Consider the following 20880-nt stretch of genomic DNA (forward strand, 5'->3'; position numbering starts at 1 on the left):
TTTTCTTTCTTCCGCGAGAGACCGTTTCATTGCGTATTCCCTCTCGCATCTTCCTGCTTCAACACTCGTGTTTCTTTCTCGCAGCACCATCACGGGGATTTAATATTTAGCAAATTGCGCGGAAGCCCTTCGCAGGTCGTGACACACGAGAAAGGAAACCGGTACTTTGTATTCTCGTCAATAATTAAATATATAGCTAGTGTACGACGGGAAACGTGACGGAAATTTCCGATTACCGCGCGGCGATAGATCGCGAGCGTGACGTACACGTTTCGCAAGCTACTCCCGGCCGTTCGTTATGACGTTACAGCGTTGGCTTGCTTGAAACAATAGCGAAAAAGACCGGAAGCAAAATCTCCAGCGCATGATAAAATCGTTTTCAAAGAAGGCTATCATCCGGTGAAAATATAGAATTAACATATGTGGCTGTTCAAAGAGTACGATCTTCGTTTCTATCCCGCTATATACCGTAATGCTTCGTTCTCAATTCGGCGGGAGAAATTACCCGGGAAATATAACGACGTGTAACAGTTTTCTAGGTTCTATTGTCGGCGTAATTTCACAAAAGACTTGAATCAATAGCAACTATGCTCGTATATGTTGCGGATGCCTTGCTACTCTAGACAACACACAATATTTGTGAAATATTTAAAAAAGTATTCAGTAGATATTAAATATTTTGTAAGTATTCAAATGTCCGGGAAAGTCGAGTACGAGGAAGATTATGATAAATATTCCAAAATATTTAGGAGAAATATTTTTCATAAATAATAAAAACATGGTTTTATTCAAGTAACATTCACCTCCCCCCCCCCTATTCGTACAATTTCTAGTTAATATCATTCCTGAGATTAAACTTTCACGTTTCGGAGAGGAGACTAGACGTTATGAAACAAGGGGAGTGTGGATGGCAGTCGGCGAAATCCAAAGAAATGTCCAAATTGTGTGCAGGCCTGTCATAGGCCATTTCGAAAAAACCGACGCACCGCTAGTTTGATATTAAGCTAGCGAAATCGTTTAAGTTTATATTATATAAGAAAACTATACATGTCTTTGCTTTTGCCCTACGTGTTCTGGAAACCGAGGTATTTTAACCCAAAGTCCGAAATTGCGATTTTTACGATGAAGAAACGATTTCACAAAATATCCAATTGAATATCTCTCTCTGATACGTTTAATAGAAATAGCAGCGATTTCACATAAAATCGCGTCTTCATAAGAGAGAGAAAGAGAGAGAGAGACAGAGAGAGAAAAAGAGAGAGAGACCGTTCTATTACATGTTTCACGATTGTCGATTGCATCTGCGTCTCTTGGCCAATCAAATCGCCAACGGCTTCTTTCTGATTGGTCAGGAGATAATCGAATAGACGAGGACGCAATTAACAATCGCTAATGTGAGACGGACATTACGCTACCGGCGGCAAAAAGCTGTATTACCAAAGCCTTGATATATTTATGCCGGAAGCCGCTAGTACACACATTCTAATACGCCCTTTTCGCTCCTTCGTTCAATAACACTCGATCGCCATCATGGAGAATACCGCAACGAAATGGCCGTTCAACAAGGTGCTGCAGCTGATCAAGTTGTATCACCAACGGCCTGTTCTGTGAAATACCAAATGCGATGAATACAAAGACCGGCGGAAGCGTCATGAAGCCGTCGCCAAGCTCGCGAAACGACTCCGCATCGAGAAGGACGAGATCAAACGGAAGTTGAGGAATCTACGGAAAAATTTCTACCGCGAGATGAAGAAGGAAGAGCACTCGAGGTCGCTGTTGACCGCCGGCATGACCTACCATAGCAAATAGTTCGCTTACCAAGCGATGAAATTTCTGGTGAATAGAAGAAGTCAAGCCGCGGCCGGCACTAGGACATCGCCACGACGGCGAAAGTCGGTAAACGTATGCTGTACTGCGGCATCAGCGGACGAGGACAGAAGTCGCCGGTGTGCAGCGATGGACATGAAGAACTCCAATAAGAAAACATCAGCCACAGGTTCGATGAGTCACATAAGCGTTCCAGGCCGGTATTTATGGTCACTTGTGTTTTAAGTCTTAAGTTTATTTTCAGGTGCTGTGTAACCAATGAAGTGAGCCGCACAATATCTGAAGATGAACTTAAGACGATCTTAAATACAGGGTATCCGATTATAGTCTGATGCAAGCTTTGGGATCTCTTAACAACGATAAGAATCAGCTACTGCATGTGGTAGTGGCATCCCGCATCAAATCAATTAATACGAAAGTGTCAATCAATTAACAGAAAATTCAAGTTTTTTTCTATGTTAATTGTAGATTCACAAACGAGACCGTTTCGGAGATATCCCGTGAGAACGATCAAAAGCAAGAAGGCTGCGTGCACTGCGAACAGCGTCACCTTTAATGGTTTTTTATACGTCGACGTAAATCAGCAAATCAAAACGGACAATAGTCAAATCAATTGGAGTGAGAAGGCAATTGACGTGGACAATCAAGACCCGATCGGATTCGCGAAGGAGGCGAACGACAAGGTTCATCACAAAATATAATCGAAGACACTCGACCAAACGAGAAGTCTCCTTCCGCCTTCTCCTCCTCCTCTTCCACCACTACCTCAAATGTTTGCTGGCGGCACTACAAGGTGATACCCGAGGACGTGATCGCATCGGCGATAGATTTCCTCTTCACGGAAGTGAAGGCACGCGATTCGAACCACCCGGACTTGATTTTCTACCGGAGTCTCATCCCGAACATTTTGAAACTTTCCGAAAGGAGACGCAGACAGTTCAGAAAAATGCTATTATGTACACTGAACGAACTTTTAGACGAGGACGGTGCTTTTTCGAACGCCGATACCAAGTAGATCTCGTACGGAATCGACGTTGAGAGAGAGAGAGAGAGAGAGAGAGAAAGTTTCGACACGTAATTTTTATGAAAGACGAACGAACGTTGCTTTCGTCAGACTTTTAACGTATGAAATTGACGGTTCTTGTCGCAGACGTTTTTCGTTTGGAAATGGCGGGGAACATTAAATGTTCCGAACTTTATTAGAAAACATACAGCAATCCATCTTATAACACATCGGCTGATAAGTTCCCGTTCTGACACACAGATGGCGTTGCAATCGCTGAACCGATGCTTGTTTTAGTAAATACTAACCTTTAGACGGTAGCAGAAAAAATTTCATGACGATTCGCCCTGTGGATAAAAAGTTAGAGTGGTTTCAGTTGAATGACTTTGTTGATAAACAAAAAAATGGATAAACAAGAATTTCGTGTTTTGATAAAACATTGTTATTTGATGGGAAAAAACACCGTTCAAACAAAAGCTTGGCTTGATAAGCGTTATCCGGACTCTGCACCAGGTAAATCAACAATTATTGATTGGTTTGTTGAAACGTGGTCGTACGAACACCAGTGATGCACAACGCTCTGGTCGCCCAAAAGAAGTGGTTACTCCGGAAAACATCAAAAAAGTCCACAAAATCGTTTTGGGGAACCGTAAAGTGAAGTTGCTGGAGATAGCTGAGACTCTGAATATATCCAAAGAACGTGTAGGTTTTATTTTGAATAAACATTTGTCTATGAAAAAGCTGTTGTCAAAGTGAGTGCCGCGCGTGTTGACTTTTGACCAAAAACAACGAGTCGATGATTCTGAACACTGTTTAGAGCTTTTTCGTCGCAATAAAACAGACTTTTTGCGTCGATACGTAACCATGGACGAAACATGGATCCACCACTACACACCAGAGTCTAGTCGACACTCAGTTGAGTGGACAGCAGCCGGGGAACCTCCAAAGCAGCCAAAAGTGCAACAGTCAGCTGGCAAGGTTGTGGCGTCTGTATTTTGGGATGCGCACGGTATTTTGTTTATCAAGTACCTCGAAAAAGGCCAGACAATCAACAGCAATCGCTACATAGGCCAATTGGATCGTTTGAAAGAGGAAATATCGAAAAAACGGCCTCAGATGCAAAGAAAAAAATTGCTCTTTCACCAGGACAATGCATCCTGTCACAAGTCTTTGACTACGATGGCGAAATTGCACGAATTACGCTTCGAATTGATTCCGCACCCCCCCCCCCCACTCTCCAGACTTGGCTCCGAGTGACTATTACCTGTTCGCAGATCTAAAAAAGATGCTTGCAGGTAAGAGATTTGGCTCTAATGAGGAAGTGATCGCCGAAACAAACGCCTATTTTGAGGCTAAAGATAAATCGTTTTTTAAAAAAGGTATAGAAATGTTAGAGAGGCGCTGGAGTGACTATCGCTCTTGATGGAAACTATGTTGATGAATAAAATTTATTTTTACCAAAAAAGTTGTGTTTTCTTTATTAGACCGGGAACTTATCAGCCCACCTGTTATATCCTTAGGGCAAAGTGTATACATATTTATATCGAACCGTAAAACATCAAAAAATAAGGTCAATGACAAATAGCTACAAATAATTACAAGTACCTAGCTTTTGTCATACTCTCACAAATTGTTTCCTAATCGTCGACAGTTAAACTGTCATCGTACGCTGAGTAAATAACTTTGCACACACATGTTATATCTATTATATTTTATAAGAATTACCAATAAATGCCCTAGGTATTTATTATTCTTCAATTTTTTCCACCTGAATACAGCGATTTAAGATTTTGTTGTTTCTTTAAGTGTGTCGTATTTGGAAGATATCTCGAACACGTGCTCGTCCTTTCCTAAGAGTGCAGAGTAAAATATTCTCAGGGAATTTCTCAGCCAAAGCGGTGATCGCGAGGAAGGAAACGTGCACCATGGTGTTACCTCGATCGATTTCTTATACGTCGACATGGATCAGGACAAGTCAGATAGTGAAAAGGTCACTTCTTAGGTAGATAAATACATTGATAGTAAGGAACTAGATGTTCCGAAACCTCTGACCGGTTGTACAGAAGAACCACAGAAGAACAAGCACAGAATGCCACTGCCGACGAGGAGCTTCAACTGCATAAGAAAGAGAATCCGACAGTTACACACGAGAGCCAACAGACAGAGAGTACCATTGCCGGCAAGAAGTTTCAACTGCATAAGAAAGAAAATCCAACAGTTACATACCGGAACCAACAGACACAGAGTGCCACTGCCGGCGAGAAGTCTCAACCGGATAAAAAAAAGGATCCTTGCGACAAGTGTGAGCTCATAAGCGGGAATATGCTGACACATCTTCCAGTCGCGAAAATGATTGAAGATGACAACAACGTGGAATTGAAGTCTCATCCCGGATATTTTAAGACTCCTTAAGAAGAAACGCAAAGATTTGAAAGAAACGATACTGTACACATTATACGCATTATTAGATGAGGATACAAATATCAAACAAAATGGTGAATAAAAAAAAATAGGAAATTATTGCACATGCGAAATGGATCTTCCTGCGCAACGTACGAACCATGGATCTAAGAATCTATGGATCTATGGAGTGTAAGGCAGATCCGGTGGTAAATCCGGTAAAGAGGATGTAGTGCTGTCTCTTTCTACAATAGGGCACTGTCGGGTGTTTCCGTCGCATACCCGATAATTCCCGAAAGTGTAGATACATCTTATATTCTCTAACTTCTGAATTAAAGTACGGGATGTGAATTGATTCCGGATGTGAATTGCTTCTTCAATCATTAATTTTACAAAATATAGACATATATTTAATATAACATAATACATTTATTTTATAATTAGAGAAGTGCTTCCATATAACTATGATAACTTGTAAAGAAAGAAGTACTCTTTAGTTCTGCAGAAAATCTATTTTGATATTTTTTCCATTAAAAAATTGTCAAAAATCTAAAAATTGTAAAGTTTCTAAACTCGATAAAACGAAGTGTGATGGTCGAAAATTCGAAATACAATCCTTTTTAGCATTTTCGAGAAATTGTTTCACTAGACTGTAGTATACCACGTAAACTTTGAATATTTTCGGTTACATTCGTTGAAAAACCGACGGTATCTTATTATAGAAAGAGACGATCAGAGAATAAAAAAGGAGAGTGCTTTCTCTCTCTTTACGGCAAATTAGCCAACTCTCTTGCCTAAAAGTTTACTTTATACTCCATCCATAGATTCTTAGATCCATAATACAAACAAGCCAAAGGTAAGTCTAATATTTCTGCAGAAAAAATAATATTAGGCGATAAACATATTATATGTGCCGGGGCTTTTATCAAATTCAAATGTTGATCTCCACTGACAAATCGGGCCTCTCGAATATTATTTTATAAATTAAGGCTCTTGGTGCTTCGCTATAACTGTTTTTGTTTGATGACGTCAGAAGCGAGAAAACGCATGCCGAGAATTCTTGCGTTATACGTCCAAATAAAAAGATATATTCACAAAGTGACATTTGTGATCGATTCAGCACACTTCTAAAATTATCCGAATACTTTTCCTTTCCTCGAACAATCAATGAACAGTCGTAAAATTAACATTGAAAAAATCATGAGAAAAGAGGTTAGAAAGTAAATTTCATATCAAGTTAATTTTGCAACTATTTATTGATAGTTTGAGTAAAAGAAAAGTGTTCGGACGATTTTACAAGAGTGTTGAATCAATTACAAATATCATTTTGCGGGAATATTTTTTTATTTGAACTATAACACAAAAATTCTTGGCATGTTTTCTCGCTTCTGACGTCATCGGATAATGATAGTTGCAATGAAGGATCAGGAGCCTTAATCTAACTGAAATAAGAAATATCAAGCACGTAAACTGCAACATGTAACATTTTCAAAGTATTGCGTGCGCATATTTCATGTCCGAATGAAACAGAATCTCGTAAAATGTTCATTTTTCACTATATTAATATCTTTACATGCAAAATTATACGAGGAATTAATTTATTTGAAAAAAAAAATAATAATTTTATTTGATACAAATAACGAAATTTTTTTATTAGAAGCAAAGATATATGCTGATTATAAAATACTTGAAAAAAAAAACAATATAAGTTTACGTAAAAACATCTTTTAAAAATATATATATTTTAGATATTAAGGAGTTGAGTCGCTTATTCTAAGTCTCACCCTATACATATAAGTAAATACAATACAGTAAACATCAGATTATGGAAAGGTCAAGAACTATATATTCTAAATCTGAAGCTTTTGCGCGTGTATTCCTGTTACAGCTCTGTTCTAGATAGACGTTTAAATCCAAAAGCTTAGTGAAAAATATGGCGCCTCCATATAAGTATATAAAACTACGATACGATCATATAACAAAACCGGACAATGACAAAAGATTATACAGAGGTTTAATACTCAGTAATTATTTGAAAGTTCTTCTAATAAGCGATCCATCGGCCAAAAAAGGTGCTGCTGCGCTCGTCGTTGATGTCGGTAATTGTAATATAACACGTATTAACACACATTGTATGTTTTATACAATACATATAGTATGATTGTAGACTTCTAATTTATATGAATATCAAATAATCGAAAAGTTTGCACATCGCTATTGTGTTTTAGAACTAAAATAACAACAAATGAATCCCTCGGTTATTAAATTATCTATTTAATATAATATTATCTATTTAACTAATTCTGCATAATTCTATATTAATTATATGTATTTATTAATTTATTTGAACAAACACCACGCTTAATATGTTAATATGACATTTCAATCGGTGATCACGGAAATTCGTGATTAAATGATTAAACATGAAAATATGTTATTATAGGATACATGTCCGATCCGAACGATTTGCCGGGATTAGCGCATTTGTGTCAACATATGTTACTTCGAGGATCGATGAAGTATCCAAAAGAGGACGAGTATTACGCGTATATATCGCAGCATGGAGGCACAACATGTGCAGAAGTAAAATTAGATCACACTTACTACTATTTTGATGTAGGTCTGGGGAAGTTACACGATGCTTTAGATCGTTTTGCTCAGGCGTTCGTAGCACCTCTGTTTCCACAAAGTATGATAAAGTGGGCGGTGAACATTATAGACTCGGAATTCACCAGGAAGTACTTAGTAGATGATGGCAGTCGGTTCTCACACTTAAGAAGACAATTGATGGGTCAAGTCTTTTCTAAATTCGGAGTGGGCAATAAGCAAACATTGTATATAAAACCTAAAGAAAAGGACATCAATGTCAGAGACAGACTAGTATCGTTTTTCGAAGAACATTACTCGGCTAATATTATGTCATTATGTGTCTTTAGCAATGGTAAAGTACCGGTTTATTTATAAATAGTAAAATGAAGTTAATTATCAGGCTTATGATTTTATACTTTATGTTTGTGATTTTATATATTTAGAGGATTTGGATAAACTTGAAGACATGGTAACGCGTCTATTTTGTGAGATATCAAGTAAAATTCAAACCACATCACTGACCAATAAGCCATGTTATGAGTCCTTCATGAATGAGCATTCTGCTTTTAACACTGTGTGTATAGTACCAAAGGAGAATATAAATAGTTTAGTGCTATCATTTTATTTGCCTGACTTACAAGAAAAATATCCGTCCAAGGTAATATAACTTTTATTAATATTTCTCATATATACACGCGTAAAAAAATGTGTACGCATATATATATAATCTGATTATACATATTATCTTGTTACTTGCTTTTTTTCTTAATATAGTCTATGTCTTATATTTCCTATATTCTCGCATATGGAGGAAAAGGATCGTTAACTGCAATTTTGAAAGCTAGGGATTGGTGTAATTCGTTCACAAGTGCAACTGATGTTATTTGCAAAGGATACAATTTTTTTAGTATGACTTTTGACCTAACTGAAGACAAATTAAAGCATATTGGTGATATCATCAAATTAGTGTTCCAATATCTTCACTGGTTGAAAGAACAGATCACTGAATCCCGCAAAATCGATGAAATTTTCACGGTAAATAAAATACTTACAGGTTGTCCCTTTTCCTTACACGAACTTGATGAAATTTTTACTTTTTAGTTGCGTCACAATTTCTTAGACATACTTTACTCTATATCACATTCGTTTATAATATGTTCGAGTCAAGAGATAAATAAATTTTTTACATTTGTTTTATATTTTTTGTAGGATTACAAGAATATTACGAATATGATTTTTCGTTACAAGGAGATCCCCGCATCCATTTCATATATGGTTTCAAATGCCAAAGCCCTGCTTCTATATCCGATGAGCGATGTTCTGAGCGCAGAACGTATCATCTCAAAATGGAACAAACAAGAGATGCCACTGATGATGAATTACTTACAGCCTACAAACATGAGGGCTTACATAATAACAAAAAAGTGCGCGTCTATAGCGAAAACGAAAGAACCTTGGTACGGCATTATGTATAAGAAAGTTAAAATGTCGCAAGAAAGTATCACCAAATGGGAGAAAAATCAGAATGAAATTTTTAATTTTTCCCCTATGAATGAATACATGGCGTCTCGATTTATTTTTAAGAACTCAAACATTGAGGTAATTAAAAATAATTATTTCTCAATTTTCAAACGTTGCCTACGGAGTGCTGGTAAAATCCTTGTGAATTTTACAATTTTCGAGAACAAAACGAGAGAAATGCTCTAGTTAAATGTATTTTCGCATAAATTCCTTTATCTTGATTGTGATATGGCTTCGGCCGCACGTTCGCCGTGTCAGAATATGTTTTAATAATGTAAAAATTTGTAGGTAAAATCTACAAGTCCCTTGCTTATACAAAGAACGTCGCTTGTAACACTCTGGTATGCAAGAGATAATGTACACAAGATACCAGAAGCTAATATGTTTTTCGATTTCGTTAAGTATGCGATATATCTTAAATATCTTATACGGTTAATTGATTGATTTGATAATTATTTATAATGAGTATGGCAATAATAGTCATGACAAGTTTTTCTCACCTTTTATGTTTTCCATTTATAGCCCAATCGTCTCTTATTCTCCTATTGGTTGCAATTTTAACAGAATATTTCTCTACATACTACGTGATTCTCTTACTGATATAATAAACACCGCGCAGTTAGCCAAATTAAAAGTAACGCTTAGAGAGAGCGTTATTAAATTTGGCATAACAGTAAGTAAAATAACGATAACATGATCATAAAAAACATAATTGTAATACGGATAATATTGTACGAAAATTAATCGCTTTTTTTTTTAGATTAGTATAAGTGGTAATGATCATAAGCAAGACGTTTTATTAAAAGCAATCCTGGATCATATAGTAAATCTTGATATCGACCATACAACATTTGATACCATGAAAAAACATGTATACACAATGAGATAGAATACTTTTTCTTAATTCTAATTATAGCNTTGTGTAACTATTTACAGTATATCAACGATTTAAATAATTTCAAGAATCATCCCCTGGATACACAGGCATTTTATTATTTATCTGCTGCTGTAGGAGAAGAAATTTGGTTACTTAATGAATTATTAGATGAAATTGAATGTATGTATGAATGTAATTGTTCATTAAGAAACGACGAATATTTTCTGATCCATAAAATTCACTAAAAATCTGTCTCGGACTAAATTTTTCTCTTTTTAAACGTGCTACGCAGGCAGCATTCATAAAAAATAAATTACTGCACACGTAAATAAAACGAACGATTTTATTAGTAAAATAATATATTTCGAAATATTTATATAATAATTACATGTTAGTTTAACTGGCATGTTCGTTCTCTTCCTTCGTCATAAGAATTATACAAAAGAAGATACTAATTTTTCGATCGACCATAAAATTTAAATATATCCAAATTTAATTATTATTAAAATCTCTATAAAATGTTATACAGGTATTACTGTTGAGCTATTCAAACAGTTCGTACAGAAGTTTCTCAGTAAAATACATGTGGAAGGCTTCATATACGGTAATATTATCGAAGAGGAAACTTTGAAAATAGTAAAACTAATCCACAATGCATTCGAAAATTTGCCTCATACGTCATCAAGTCAACTAAAACCGCACCGTGAAACTTGTATAAAAGACGGTAAACAACGTTAATATAGAAAATATATAGAAGAACATACATAGAGTCAGTCTAAAAGGTTTGGTTCGATTTTCTTCGGTGGGAAAACCATTTTTTATAATGAAGATATACGAATACCGCTAGAATATTGGTGAACAACCGTAAATAATGACGGCGATTATTTGATGAATAATTTATTTTCATCGAATATAATCCAATTTTATTTAAGAATCGAATTAACTTTTTTTTATTGACTCTACACGCGCAGGCGTATAGCAATCGAATTACAATTTAAATTGATTACTAACTTACCAATCACAGCTAAGTATTTAAAATAAATAAAAATTATCTCGTAAGAGTATAAAATTTCTGCCAAAATAAAGAAATAAATATTACTTAATTAGAATACTACGAGTTAAGACGTGCCTTAATGATCACTTCAATTGCTATAGCGTGTACACAGTACTCTAAGAAATGAAAAATACATAGAAAATAAATAAAATCGAATCTTTATAATCCTTAGTATGTTAATATTATTTATCTTACGTAGCGCTGCATAATGTTTATTCGCATATTGCAGGTCGCCGGTTTGTAATTCCAATAGAAAATCAACACCAAGAAGATTCGTGTACATTGGTTTACTACCAAGCTGGCATGCAATCGACGCAGTCGAATATGCTCTTAAATCTCATCGTGCAAATAATTTCAAGGCCCTGTATCTATACCTTGAAAACCAAGGAGCAACTGGGCCATAAGATACTTATTCAAAGGCATGCCACAAAAATAACGCATGGCTTGGTGATTCTAGTGATAGGGGACAAGAAAAAACCGCAATATGTCGAAAAACGGATTGATTCATTTTTACACTCTATGTTGGTAAGCATAGCAATGAATTATACAATAACATTGTTGTAGAATATTCATAACTTTTCGAGACCGAGATCTAACTTTTATTTGGACACATGACAACTATACTACAATAACGAGCCAACTTGTCGAACTGCTCATTCCAAGTTTGTCTATAACCGAAGATATTTTTTTATAACCTTCACCTCGTATCCTGGCTTTGCCTTTGTTTCTCACATAAAGATTAAGCCTATATAATAATAATAATAATAAGAACAATCATATATATTTATTGAAGTATCATCTACAGCATTTTTCATGTATATCCCGGGAAAAAATGATTGTATATGAATTTTGTCTCTATATGTAATTATATATGATTATATATATGGTTATATAAAGACAACATACATATATGTGAATCATATATAATTATATATAATTTATATGTAATCATATATATGTAATTTATAATTATAAGCATTTCTTTTTTAATAATCATATTTTAGAATTACATATCTGCTATATCTGAAATGGAATTTAAAAAACAAGAGGAAATATATACACATAACGCACCACCGTGTACATTCCACAATACAAGCATTGACTTCTGGAATGAAATTTCGAATCAAAGATATCGATACAGTAAAATATGGATGCAGCATATAAATGGAAAAAATATACCAGTGGATGAAAAAAATTCCATAACGCGGGAGCTATTACTTGAATTTTATGATGTAATATTTCTTGCTCTTCAGTATAATATTTTATAAAATATTACGCCATGTCACATTACGCTAAAAAATGTGGCATTGACCGTTAAGGAATCAAATATTTTCCCTATAATAGGCAATATAACGTTTTTCTAATAATTTATATTTAACCTTTTTAGGAATTAATAGATATTAGTACACAACGCAAATTATCGGTGCATATAAAATCCGCTCACGTCAAGTTTAATATGCCAGCGGATAAGAAATCAAAGAATAAAAAAAAGGAGGTACAAATAAATATCCAACATGAGGAACTTGCGACCCAATATGAGGATTTTTCTTCAATCATTACGCTATTCGACGACGAAACCAGTGAAGCGCATATAAATACCCAACATGAGAAACCTGCTTCAAGTACTGAGCCATCCGATGACAAATCAGCTCACACAAGTAAAGAACTTACAAATAGCAAATGTGAACAACCAATTCTAACTAGCCGTGAGCCATCCGATAAAGAATCAATTGAAAAAAATAAATTGATATCACAAAAGAATATCACACACGAGGAATCTGTTCTAAGTACCAAAACATTGGATGATAAACCAACTAAAATAAGTGAAGTACATACACATAAAGAAGATACGAAATTTTCTCAAACTAATGAGCAATTGCATTTCGAATTAGCTAGAGAAGATTATTTAGACATACATAAAAAATATGAAAAACTTAATGATATACCTGATTATTCAAATGAAAGAGAAAATCCTATGATAATTAATGATATTGTTTCGTTTAGAAAGAGTCAGCGTTTGTTTCCTCTCATGCTCCGAAATTTTAAATTAAATTAAATTTTAATTAAATAAATTTGCTTATTTACTTATTTACGCACTATTATCAATTTTCATCAACGGAAGTAAAAAATAATTAAGAAGTTTCGTTCCCTGTCTTGTTTTTTCCTAATATTCGACATTCATGAAAAAATTTGCATTAGTTTATAAATCAATATATGGCGGATAACTATATAATTTATTATTTTTTGAGGTTTAAAGTACCTCCAGCTGACTATCGTCTATTTTTTCGTCTATTTTTTAGCACACTTGTTTTTTTAGTTTTTTCTGCACTCTTAAACTTAATATGGAACTCATAATTTTATACTGAAACAGAGTTGCTCTCATCGTTTGACTGATGTGATGAAAACATGTTTGCAAATTAATACATAATTAATATAACACATGCACGATCGAAAGTTGTCTTCTTTTCTATATAATTTACTTCCGGAGATTTCGATGTTTGAAAGTTACAAGATGTTTTTATAAACTTCCGATTTATACCGTATAATGAAAATATCATTTTGCAAACGCAATAATTCAAGCGTCATCTTGGAAGCGCAGTAATAATGCGCCACATATTGTATATTCTACGCTGTAATATTATTTTTATACATGTATTTATATAAAAAATATAGTTATTTCGCAGAATCTATGTATCATATCATATTTTTATAATGTTTATATCTGAAAAGATATATCACCATCGAAAAAAGTAGAGGCCGCCAACCTTAGGCAAATGTTCGTACACGAAAAATATATATAATGGAATTGGAGAATCATGGCATTATTAATCATTTTAAACCGATATAAATATCTGTGGTCAAATATTTCTTCCAATAGCATAACACGGTAAACGTACATGAGATTAGATAAAATCAAAATTGTACTTATTTTTTCGAGAAATTACGCGTGCATGCGAGTATATATTTTTCGCAAAACTAATATTAATTAATATATAACTCATATAATTAATACGTAATTCATATTTTACACACCATACGATAAGAAAAAGCAATTGTTTTTATGTCAAGAAAAGCATGTTTAATTATTATTAGTACTAAAATTTGCATAAAAAACATTTTTTATATAATATGTAAAGCTTGGACATTAAAGAGTGAAGTGCTTATTTTAAATGTTTCACCTTGTATATTTAAATAAACATAGTAAACATCATAAATTGTGACAAGGTCACATACTACATATCTTCTAGATCTATCTAGAGGTCTTGAGCATATCCTTGTTAAGGTTTTGTTCTGGAAATAAGATATTCGAATTCAAGAGTTCAGTAGCAAATATGGAATCTCCGTTTAAGTACGTGAAAGAACAACACGATGATATTAATAAATCAGGACTTGACGAAAGATCATACAGAGGCTTAATACTCGCTAATGACCTAAAAGTGCTTCTAATAAGCGATCCATCGGCTACAAAACATGCCGCTGCACTCAACGTTAATGTCGGTAATTATAACGCACATATATTGTATTAACGTGTGTTAAATTGAATGTAACACATAAATATGATTATTGACTTCTAGTTTGTATCTAAATGTGAAATTAATTAATAAACCTACATCATACGTTTTATATGTTAGCATAAAGATGACAATGAACTATCTTTCAGTTTAATCTACACTTGACTTTTTTAATTCTATAATTATATATTAATTAATTGATAAATATCCATATCAAGATCGTTAACTTTTCAAAGGGTTGACTTTATGTGTGAATATTGAATAATTAATTTAATTGGACAGTTACCACATGCTTAATATGTTAACATGCCATTTGGATCGATGATCATAGAAATTTCCGATTGTACAGATAGTTGATTAAACATTGAAATGCTACTTGATCGACAGGATACATGTCCGATCCGGACGATTTGCCGGGATTGGCGCATTTGTGTCAACGTATGTTATTCGCGGGATCGACAAAATATCCAGGGATGTACGAATATCGTACATATATATCGAAGCATGCAGGCACGAGTTGTGCAGAGGTGAAATTAGATCATACCTACTATTACTTCGACGTAGGCTTGGGAATGTTACACGATGTCTTAGACCATTTTGCTCAGGCATTCATAGCACCTCTGTTTCCGCAAAATATGATAGAAGAAGAAGTGAACATTATAGATTTGGAGTTCACCAAGAAATATTTAGTAGACGATGACAGTCGGATCTCCCAATTGAGAAGGCAATTCGCGAATTCGACTCATCCGTTTTCTAAATTCGGGGTGGGCAATAAACAAACATTAGACATAAATCCAAAAAAAAACGGCATTGATGTCAGAGAGAGAGTAATATCGTTCTTCCAGGAACATTATTCAGCTAATATTATGTCATTGTGTGTTCTTAGCAACGGTAAAGCGCCAGTTTATTTATAAGTAATGCATATAAATAGTAATATATTACTGTAATATATTATTGTAATATATTATTCTCGACTTTTCTTTTTTCAACCGACGTTTATCATATCTTAAGCTTAAGAAAATATTTTATATTTAGAGGATATAAATACACTTGAAGAGACGGTAGCAAAACTCTTTTGTGAGATATTAAACAAGAAGATTAATGCTGAATCGTGGCATAAGAAATCATTTAATGTTGAAAAAAATACCTTCAATAAGTTGTACATAGTTCCAAGAAAGAATATAAATACTCTAGTGCTGTCGTTTCCGCTAGATGATTTGCGGCATTGTTCTTATGAAGCTTTGGTAATATAATTTCTCTTAATAATAAGATATACAGAGTATTATATTTGTCATATAAGTAAACATTTTATGTTATTACTTGTTTTCTAATGTAGCCTCTATCTCACATTTCCCGTAATCTGCAAAACGGAGGGGAAGAATCGTTATTGTTAAGTCTGAAAGAGAAGAGTTGGTGCTATTCCATTACCGGTGAGGTCGACTTTGTTGCCAGAGGCTTTAGTTTTTTCAGTATTTCTTTCGACCTAACCGAAGACGCTATGAAGCATATCGACGATATCATCGAAATTACGTTAATGCACATTAAGAAGATAAAAAATTCTGTATCCACTGAGCACTACCTTAAATTTAACTCGGTACAGTGCCTGCTCTTATTTTTTTATGAAGACTTAATGAAAAGAATTGTTTAATTCTTCGCCAATTGAATTACGATTTACTGAACATCTTACGCACTCTATGATGTTACATTCGTATTATGTTAAAAAACGAAAGTTAATTTTACATTTGCAGCGATACAACGATTTTACGAATGCGAATTTTGATCACAGCAAGATCCCCGCATCTTTATCGTTCGTAATTTCATGTGCTAAAGCGCTGCTTGTGTATCCAATGATCAATGTTCTGATCGCAGAACGTGTTATCATCAAAAGCAACACTATGTGTATCACATCCGTTTTTAATTACTTGGAGCCGAGGAATATGAGAATTCATTTAATATCAAAAAAGTATATAGATATAGCGGATAACAATGAATTTTGGTACGGCACTATATACAAGGAGGAAAAAATACCTAAAGAAAAATTTGAGAAATGGTTGAAGCTTTCTAATACTTCTACCTTTCGGATTTCGGACACTAGATTAATGTTTATGGCGTCCCGTTTTAATATCAAAGAGACAGAAATTGAGGTATTTAGAGATAGTAATATCTAATCTAATTTGTAAATAATGCCTGCGGAGTGCTGATGGTAATTCAATTCTAACTCTTTCTTAGAAACAAATACTTTAACTTTCAATTTATTTTTGCGTGAACTTCGTTATCCTAAACTAAATCATAGCCTTGATCGGCACTCCACGTTTCCCATGTATTATGCATTACATTTTAACGAAAGAAATTTGCAGATTCCTTGGATTACAGGAGAATCGCGTTTCATAACACTCTGGCACGTAAAAGATAATGTATACAAGATACCGCAAGCTAATATGTTTTTTGAGTTAACCAGGTATGCAGTAAACTTGACCATCATACATACTGTTAATCGACCAATCTGATAATTACTTGTAATTAGTAATGATAATTAAATGATGATTAATAGTAATAACAATTTGTTTCTACCTTTTATTTTTTCCATTTGTAGCCCGCTCTCCCGTGCCGATCCCTTTATTTACAGTGTAAATAAAATATTTCTCTACCTGCTACGTGATTCTCTCACTGAGCATATAAACGCTGCGGAGGAAATTAATTTAAAAGTAGAACTTAAAGAGAACAACAATAAAGTTGGAGTAACAGTGAGTAAAACAATGACAATAAGTATAACAAACGTAATAAATTTATCGCACGAAGACTGATCTTTTTTTTCAGCTTGGTATAAGTGGTTGTGATGATAAGCAAGACGTATTGTTACAAATAATCCTGGAACGTATAGCAAACTTCACGTTCGATACAACAAGATTTGATATCTTCAAAGAACGAGTATGTATAATAGTGACAGAATATTTTTTTTCTAAAATCAATTAAGCTGTGGCATTATACTTACCTGTAGTCTTTTACAGTATATCAATTACTTGAAAGATTTCAACAATAATTCTCCGGACGTACAAGCGGTCTATTATCTTTCTGTCCTTCTAAGGGAAAACGCTCCGTTATTCGATGAATTATTAAATATAAGTACATGTAAGTACGTGTAAATATAATTCTTTTTTTAAGCGTACCGACCTACAACATTCATAAAGAATAAATTACTGTACTATTCTAAGTAAATGAAATGAGTCAAAAATCATTTTATTAAAAGCATAATATATTTCTAAATATTTTTTATATTTCTAAATATTTTTATTTCATAAGAGAATTATATTTTCTAGATTAACTAAGTTGTTCGTTCGTTCTCCTTTTTATTGTTTTATTATCGTAAGAAATAAATGCGAAAAAAAAACTAATGTTTTAATCTACTGTAGAACTCGAATGTATTCAGATGTTCAATTACTGAGACCTCAATGATGATATTGTATGTGCAGATATTACCGTTGATAAACTTGAACAGTCCATACCGTGGCTTCTCAGTCGAATGCATGTAAAAGGCTTAATATACGGTAATATTACCCAGGAAGAAGCCATAAATATATTTAAACTAATCGAGTTTACGTTGAAAAAGTCAATACTTAATATAGCACCGTTAACGCCAAAAGAGCTAATGCCAGTCCGTGACATCTGCTTAAATAAAGGTAAACAATCATTTCCTGTTCAGTTTGATACAGTCTACTTATATGTCCGTTTTGTCACTAATTGTTAATTGTTAAACGCTACACACACATGTATGGAAAGAGAGAGTGAGAGGTAGGAAGTCAAATAGGGAGACAATACACAAAATCCTTGTTTAGAAGTTGTCTTAGAAATGAAATGTTGATATTTAACAAGTATTATTTCATACCAATATTATACTAATAATATAAAGTTCACGTATAATTGTTAATATTACATATTTTACAAATGTTTCGTAATATTTACCGGCATTATTGTGTACTCGCACGTTGCAGGCCATCAATTATTAACAATAACAACCATGTTTCATGAAGATTCATGTACGTTGGTTTACTACCAAGCTGGTGTACAATCGACGAAGGCGAATGTGTTGCTGAAACTCATAGTGCAAATAATTTCAATGCCCTTTATCCAATTTTTAAAAGATATAAAACAATTGGGTCATAAGGTAATTACTGAGAGATATACAACAGAAGCAACGCACGGATTAATGATCCTAGTTGTAGGTAACAAATACGAAACGTCATATGTTGAGAAAAAAATCAACTCATTCATAAAATACATGTCGGTAAGTATAGTAATGAATCGCATCAAAATATCAAAGCGTTCACGTATGATTTTCCGCTGCGTCATTTTTACGCTTAATAAGAGAAATGGTCTGTCATTAAAGTCAATCATAAGAAATGTCTCTTGATATATAAGTTAATTTCAGAAACAATACCGATAAATTCAAATATCTTCCTAAAAAGAGCAGAATTACATATCGTCACTGACAAGTATACTGCCGCTCGAATTGGTAACACACTGAAAAAACCGAAACTTAAGACCTGTCTCGTCTGGACATATAACAATTAACCACGATAACGAATCGACTTCTCGATCTACATTTATTACAAATTTGTCTGTCCTTGAGGACATTCTTTACAATTTTCACTTCGTACTATTCCATTCTTCACATAAACATTAAGCTTATATAACAATTATAACTGATTGTAAAAAAAAACTATATGATTATATTTTAGTATTATATATCTGCCTTGCCTAAAGAAGATTTTGAGAGGCAAAAAATGATATTGCATGCACATAACAAGCCGCCGCAGACATTCCGTGACACCGGCATTAACTTCTGGAATGAGATTTCGAGTGGCCGATGTCAATTCACTCAATACGAGGATGAAAATCGTAAATTAACGGAAGAAGATAATACCATAACGCAGAAACTGTTACTTGAGTTTTACAAAGTAATATTTCTTGTTTCTCAGTGTAATATCTTATCGAGAACCCGTGTTGTCTTACGTTCAAATTGGGGTATTGGTTACTAATGAACTAATTAATCCTCTTTTTTTATGGGTTATATGACGCCTCTAACTATTTATATTTAATATTTTAGGAATTAACAGGTACCAATACACAGCGCAAGTTATCAGTGCATGTAAGATGTGATAATACTTCGACTAATTCAGACGATAAATCGATTAACAAAAGTAAAACACCAAGAGATACTCAACATGAAGAACATACTTTAAATACTAATTTAAATAATAACGATGACAAATCAACAACAAATGAAACACACATAGATATCAAACATAAAGAATCTGCTTCAAACATTAACGTATCTTCTAATGACAAATCAATAAGTGAAACGCATATAGATACCCAACATAAACCTGCCTCAAGCATTAGTGTATCTGATGACAAATCAACAAATGAAACACACATAGATATCAAACATAAAGAATCTGCTTCAAGCATTAATGTATCTTCTAATAACAAATCAATAAGTGAAACGCATACAGATACCCAACATAAACCTGCCTCAAGCATTAGTGTATCTGATGACAAATCAACAAGTGAAACACCTATAAATATCAATCATAAGGGTTCTGCTTCAAGCATTAACGTATCTTCTAATGACAAATCAATAAGTGAATTGCATACAGAGACCAAATATGAACCTGCCTCAAGCATTAGTGTATCTGATGACAAGGCAACAAGTAAAACAGATATAGACACCCAACATGAGAAATCAGCTTCAAGCATTAAAACATCTGATGACAAATCAAGGAGTGAAACACGTATAGATACCCAACATGAGGAATATACTTCAAGCATCGAAGTATCTGATGACAAATCAACAAGTGAAACATCTATAAATGTCAAACATAAGGGATCTGCTTCAAACATTAACGTATCTTCTAATGACAAATCAATAAGTGAAACACATACAGATATCCAACATGAACCTGCCTCAAGCATTAGTGTATCTGATGACAAATCAACAAGTGAAACACCTATAAATATCAATCATAAGGGATCTGCTTCAAGCATTAACGTATCTTCTAATGACAAATCAATAAGTGAATTGCATACAGAGACCAAA

General features: G+C 33.9%; 2 protein-coding genes and 1 pseudogene across 2 annotated transcripts in view; all 3 read left to right on the forward strand.

Annotated features, from left to right (window-relative positions):
* Nucleotides 1-1530: 1530 nt before the first annotated feature.
* Nucleotides 1531-2842, forward strand: LOC106741555 (annotated as a pseudogene).
* A 4321-nt stretch (nucleotides 2843-7163) lies between these two features.
* Nucleotides 7164-19919, forward strand: LOC106741566. Its single transcript, XM_014613697.1, has 23 exons — nucleotides 7164-7329; nucleotides 7674-8171; nucleotides 8263-8477; nucleotides 8594-8854; nucleotides 9029-9418; nucleotides 9629-9741; nucleotides 9905-10013; nucleotides 10101-10163; nucleotides 10277-10397; nucleotides 10747-10821; nucleotides 11501-11796; nucleotides 12659-13099; nucleotides 14520-14769; nucleotides 15171-15674; nucleotides 15819-16027; nucleotides 16120-16377; nucleotides 16532-16927; nucleotides 17141-17241; nucleotides 17377-17527; nucleotides 17601-17711; nucleotides 17792-17912; nucleotides 18254-18460; nucleotides 18740-19919. The coding sequence occupies exons 1-23, from the start codon at nucleotides 7164-7166 to the stop codon at nucleotides 19189-19191; spliced, it is 5508 nt and encodes a 1835-aa protein (XP_014469183.1). The 3' UTR covers nucleotides 19192-19919.
* Nucleotides 19565-20880, forward strand: part of LOC106741573 (protein starmaker-like) — a 6171-nt gene continuing 4855 nt past the window's right edge. The window contains exons 1-2 of the mRNA XM_014613710.1: nucleotides 19565-19738; nucleotides 19888-20876. Coding sequence (XP_014469196.1) covers nucleotides 19565-19738; nucleotides 19888-20876 — 1163 coding nt within the window. The remainder of the gene's footprint in view (nucleotides 19739-19887; nucleotides 20877-20880) is intronic.

Source organism: Dinoponera quadriceps, unplaced genomic scaffold, assembly GCF_001313825.1.
Source record: "Dinoponera quadriceps isolate SergipeBrazil2010 unplaced genomic scaffold, ASM131382v1 scaffold153, whole genome shotgun sequence".
Taxonomy (NCBI): domain Eukaryota; kingdom Metazoa; phylum Arthropoda; class Insecta; order Hymenoptera; family Formicidae; genus Dinoponera; species Dinoponera quadriceps.

Bases quoted from the DNA above. Each gene is read 5' to 3' on its own strand.
- LOC106741566 (XM_014613697.1), top strand. From the start codon at position 7,164: ATGGCGCCTCCATATAAGTATATAAAACTACGATACGATCATATAACA. The intron at 9,419-9,628 runs GTAATTAAAAAT...AAAAATTTGTAG, and splicing joins TTAAGAACTCAAACATTGAG to GTAAAATCTACAAGTCCCTT. The intron at 11,797-12,658 runs GTAAGCATAGCA...TAACCTTTTTAG, and splicing joins CATTTTTACACTCTATGTTG to GAATTAATAGATATTAGTAC.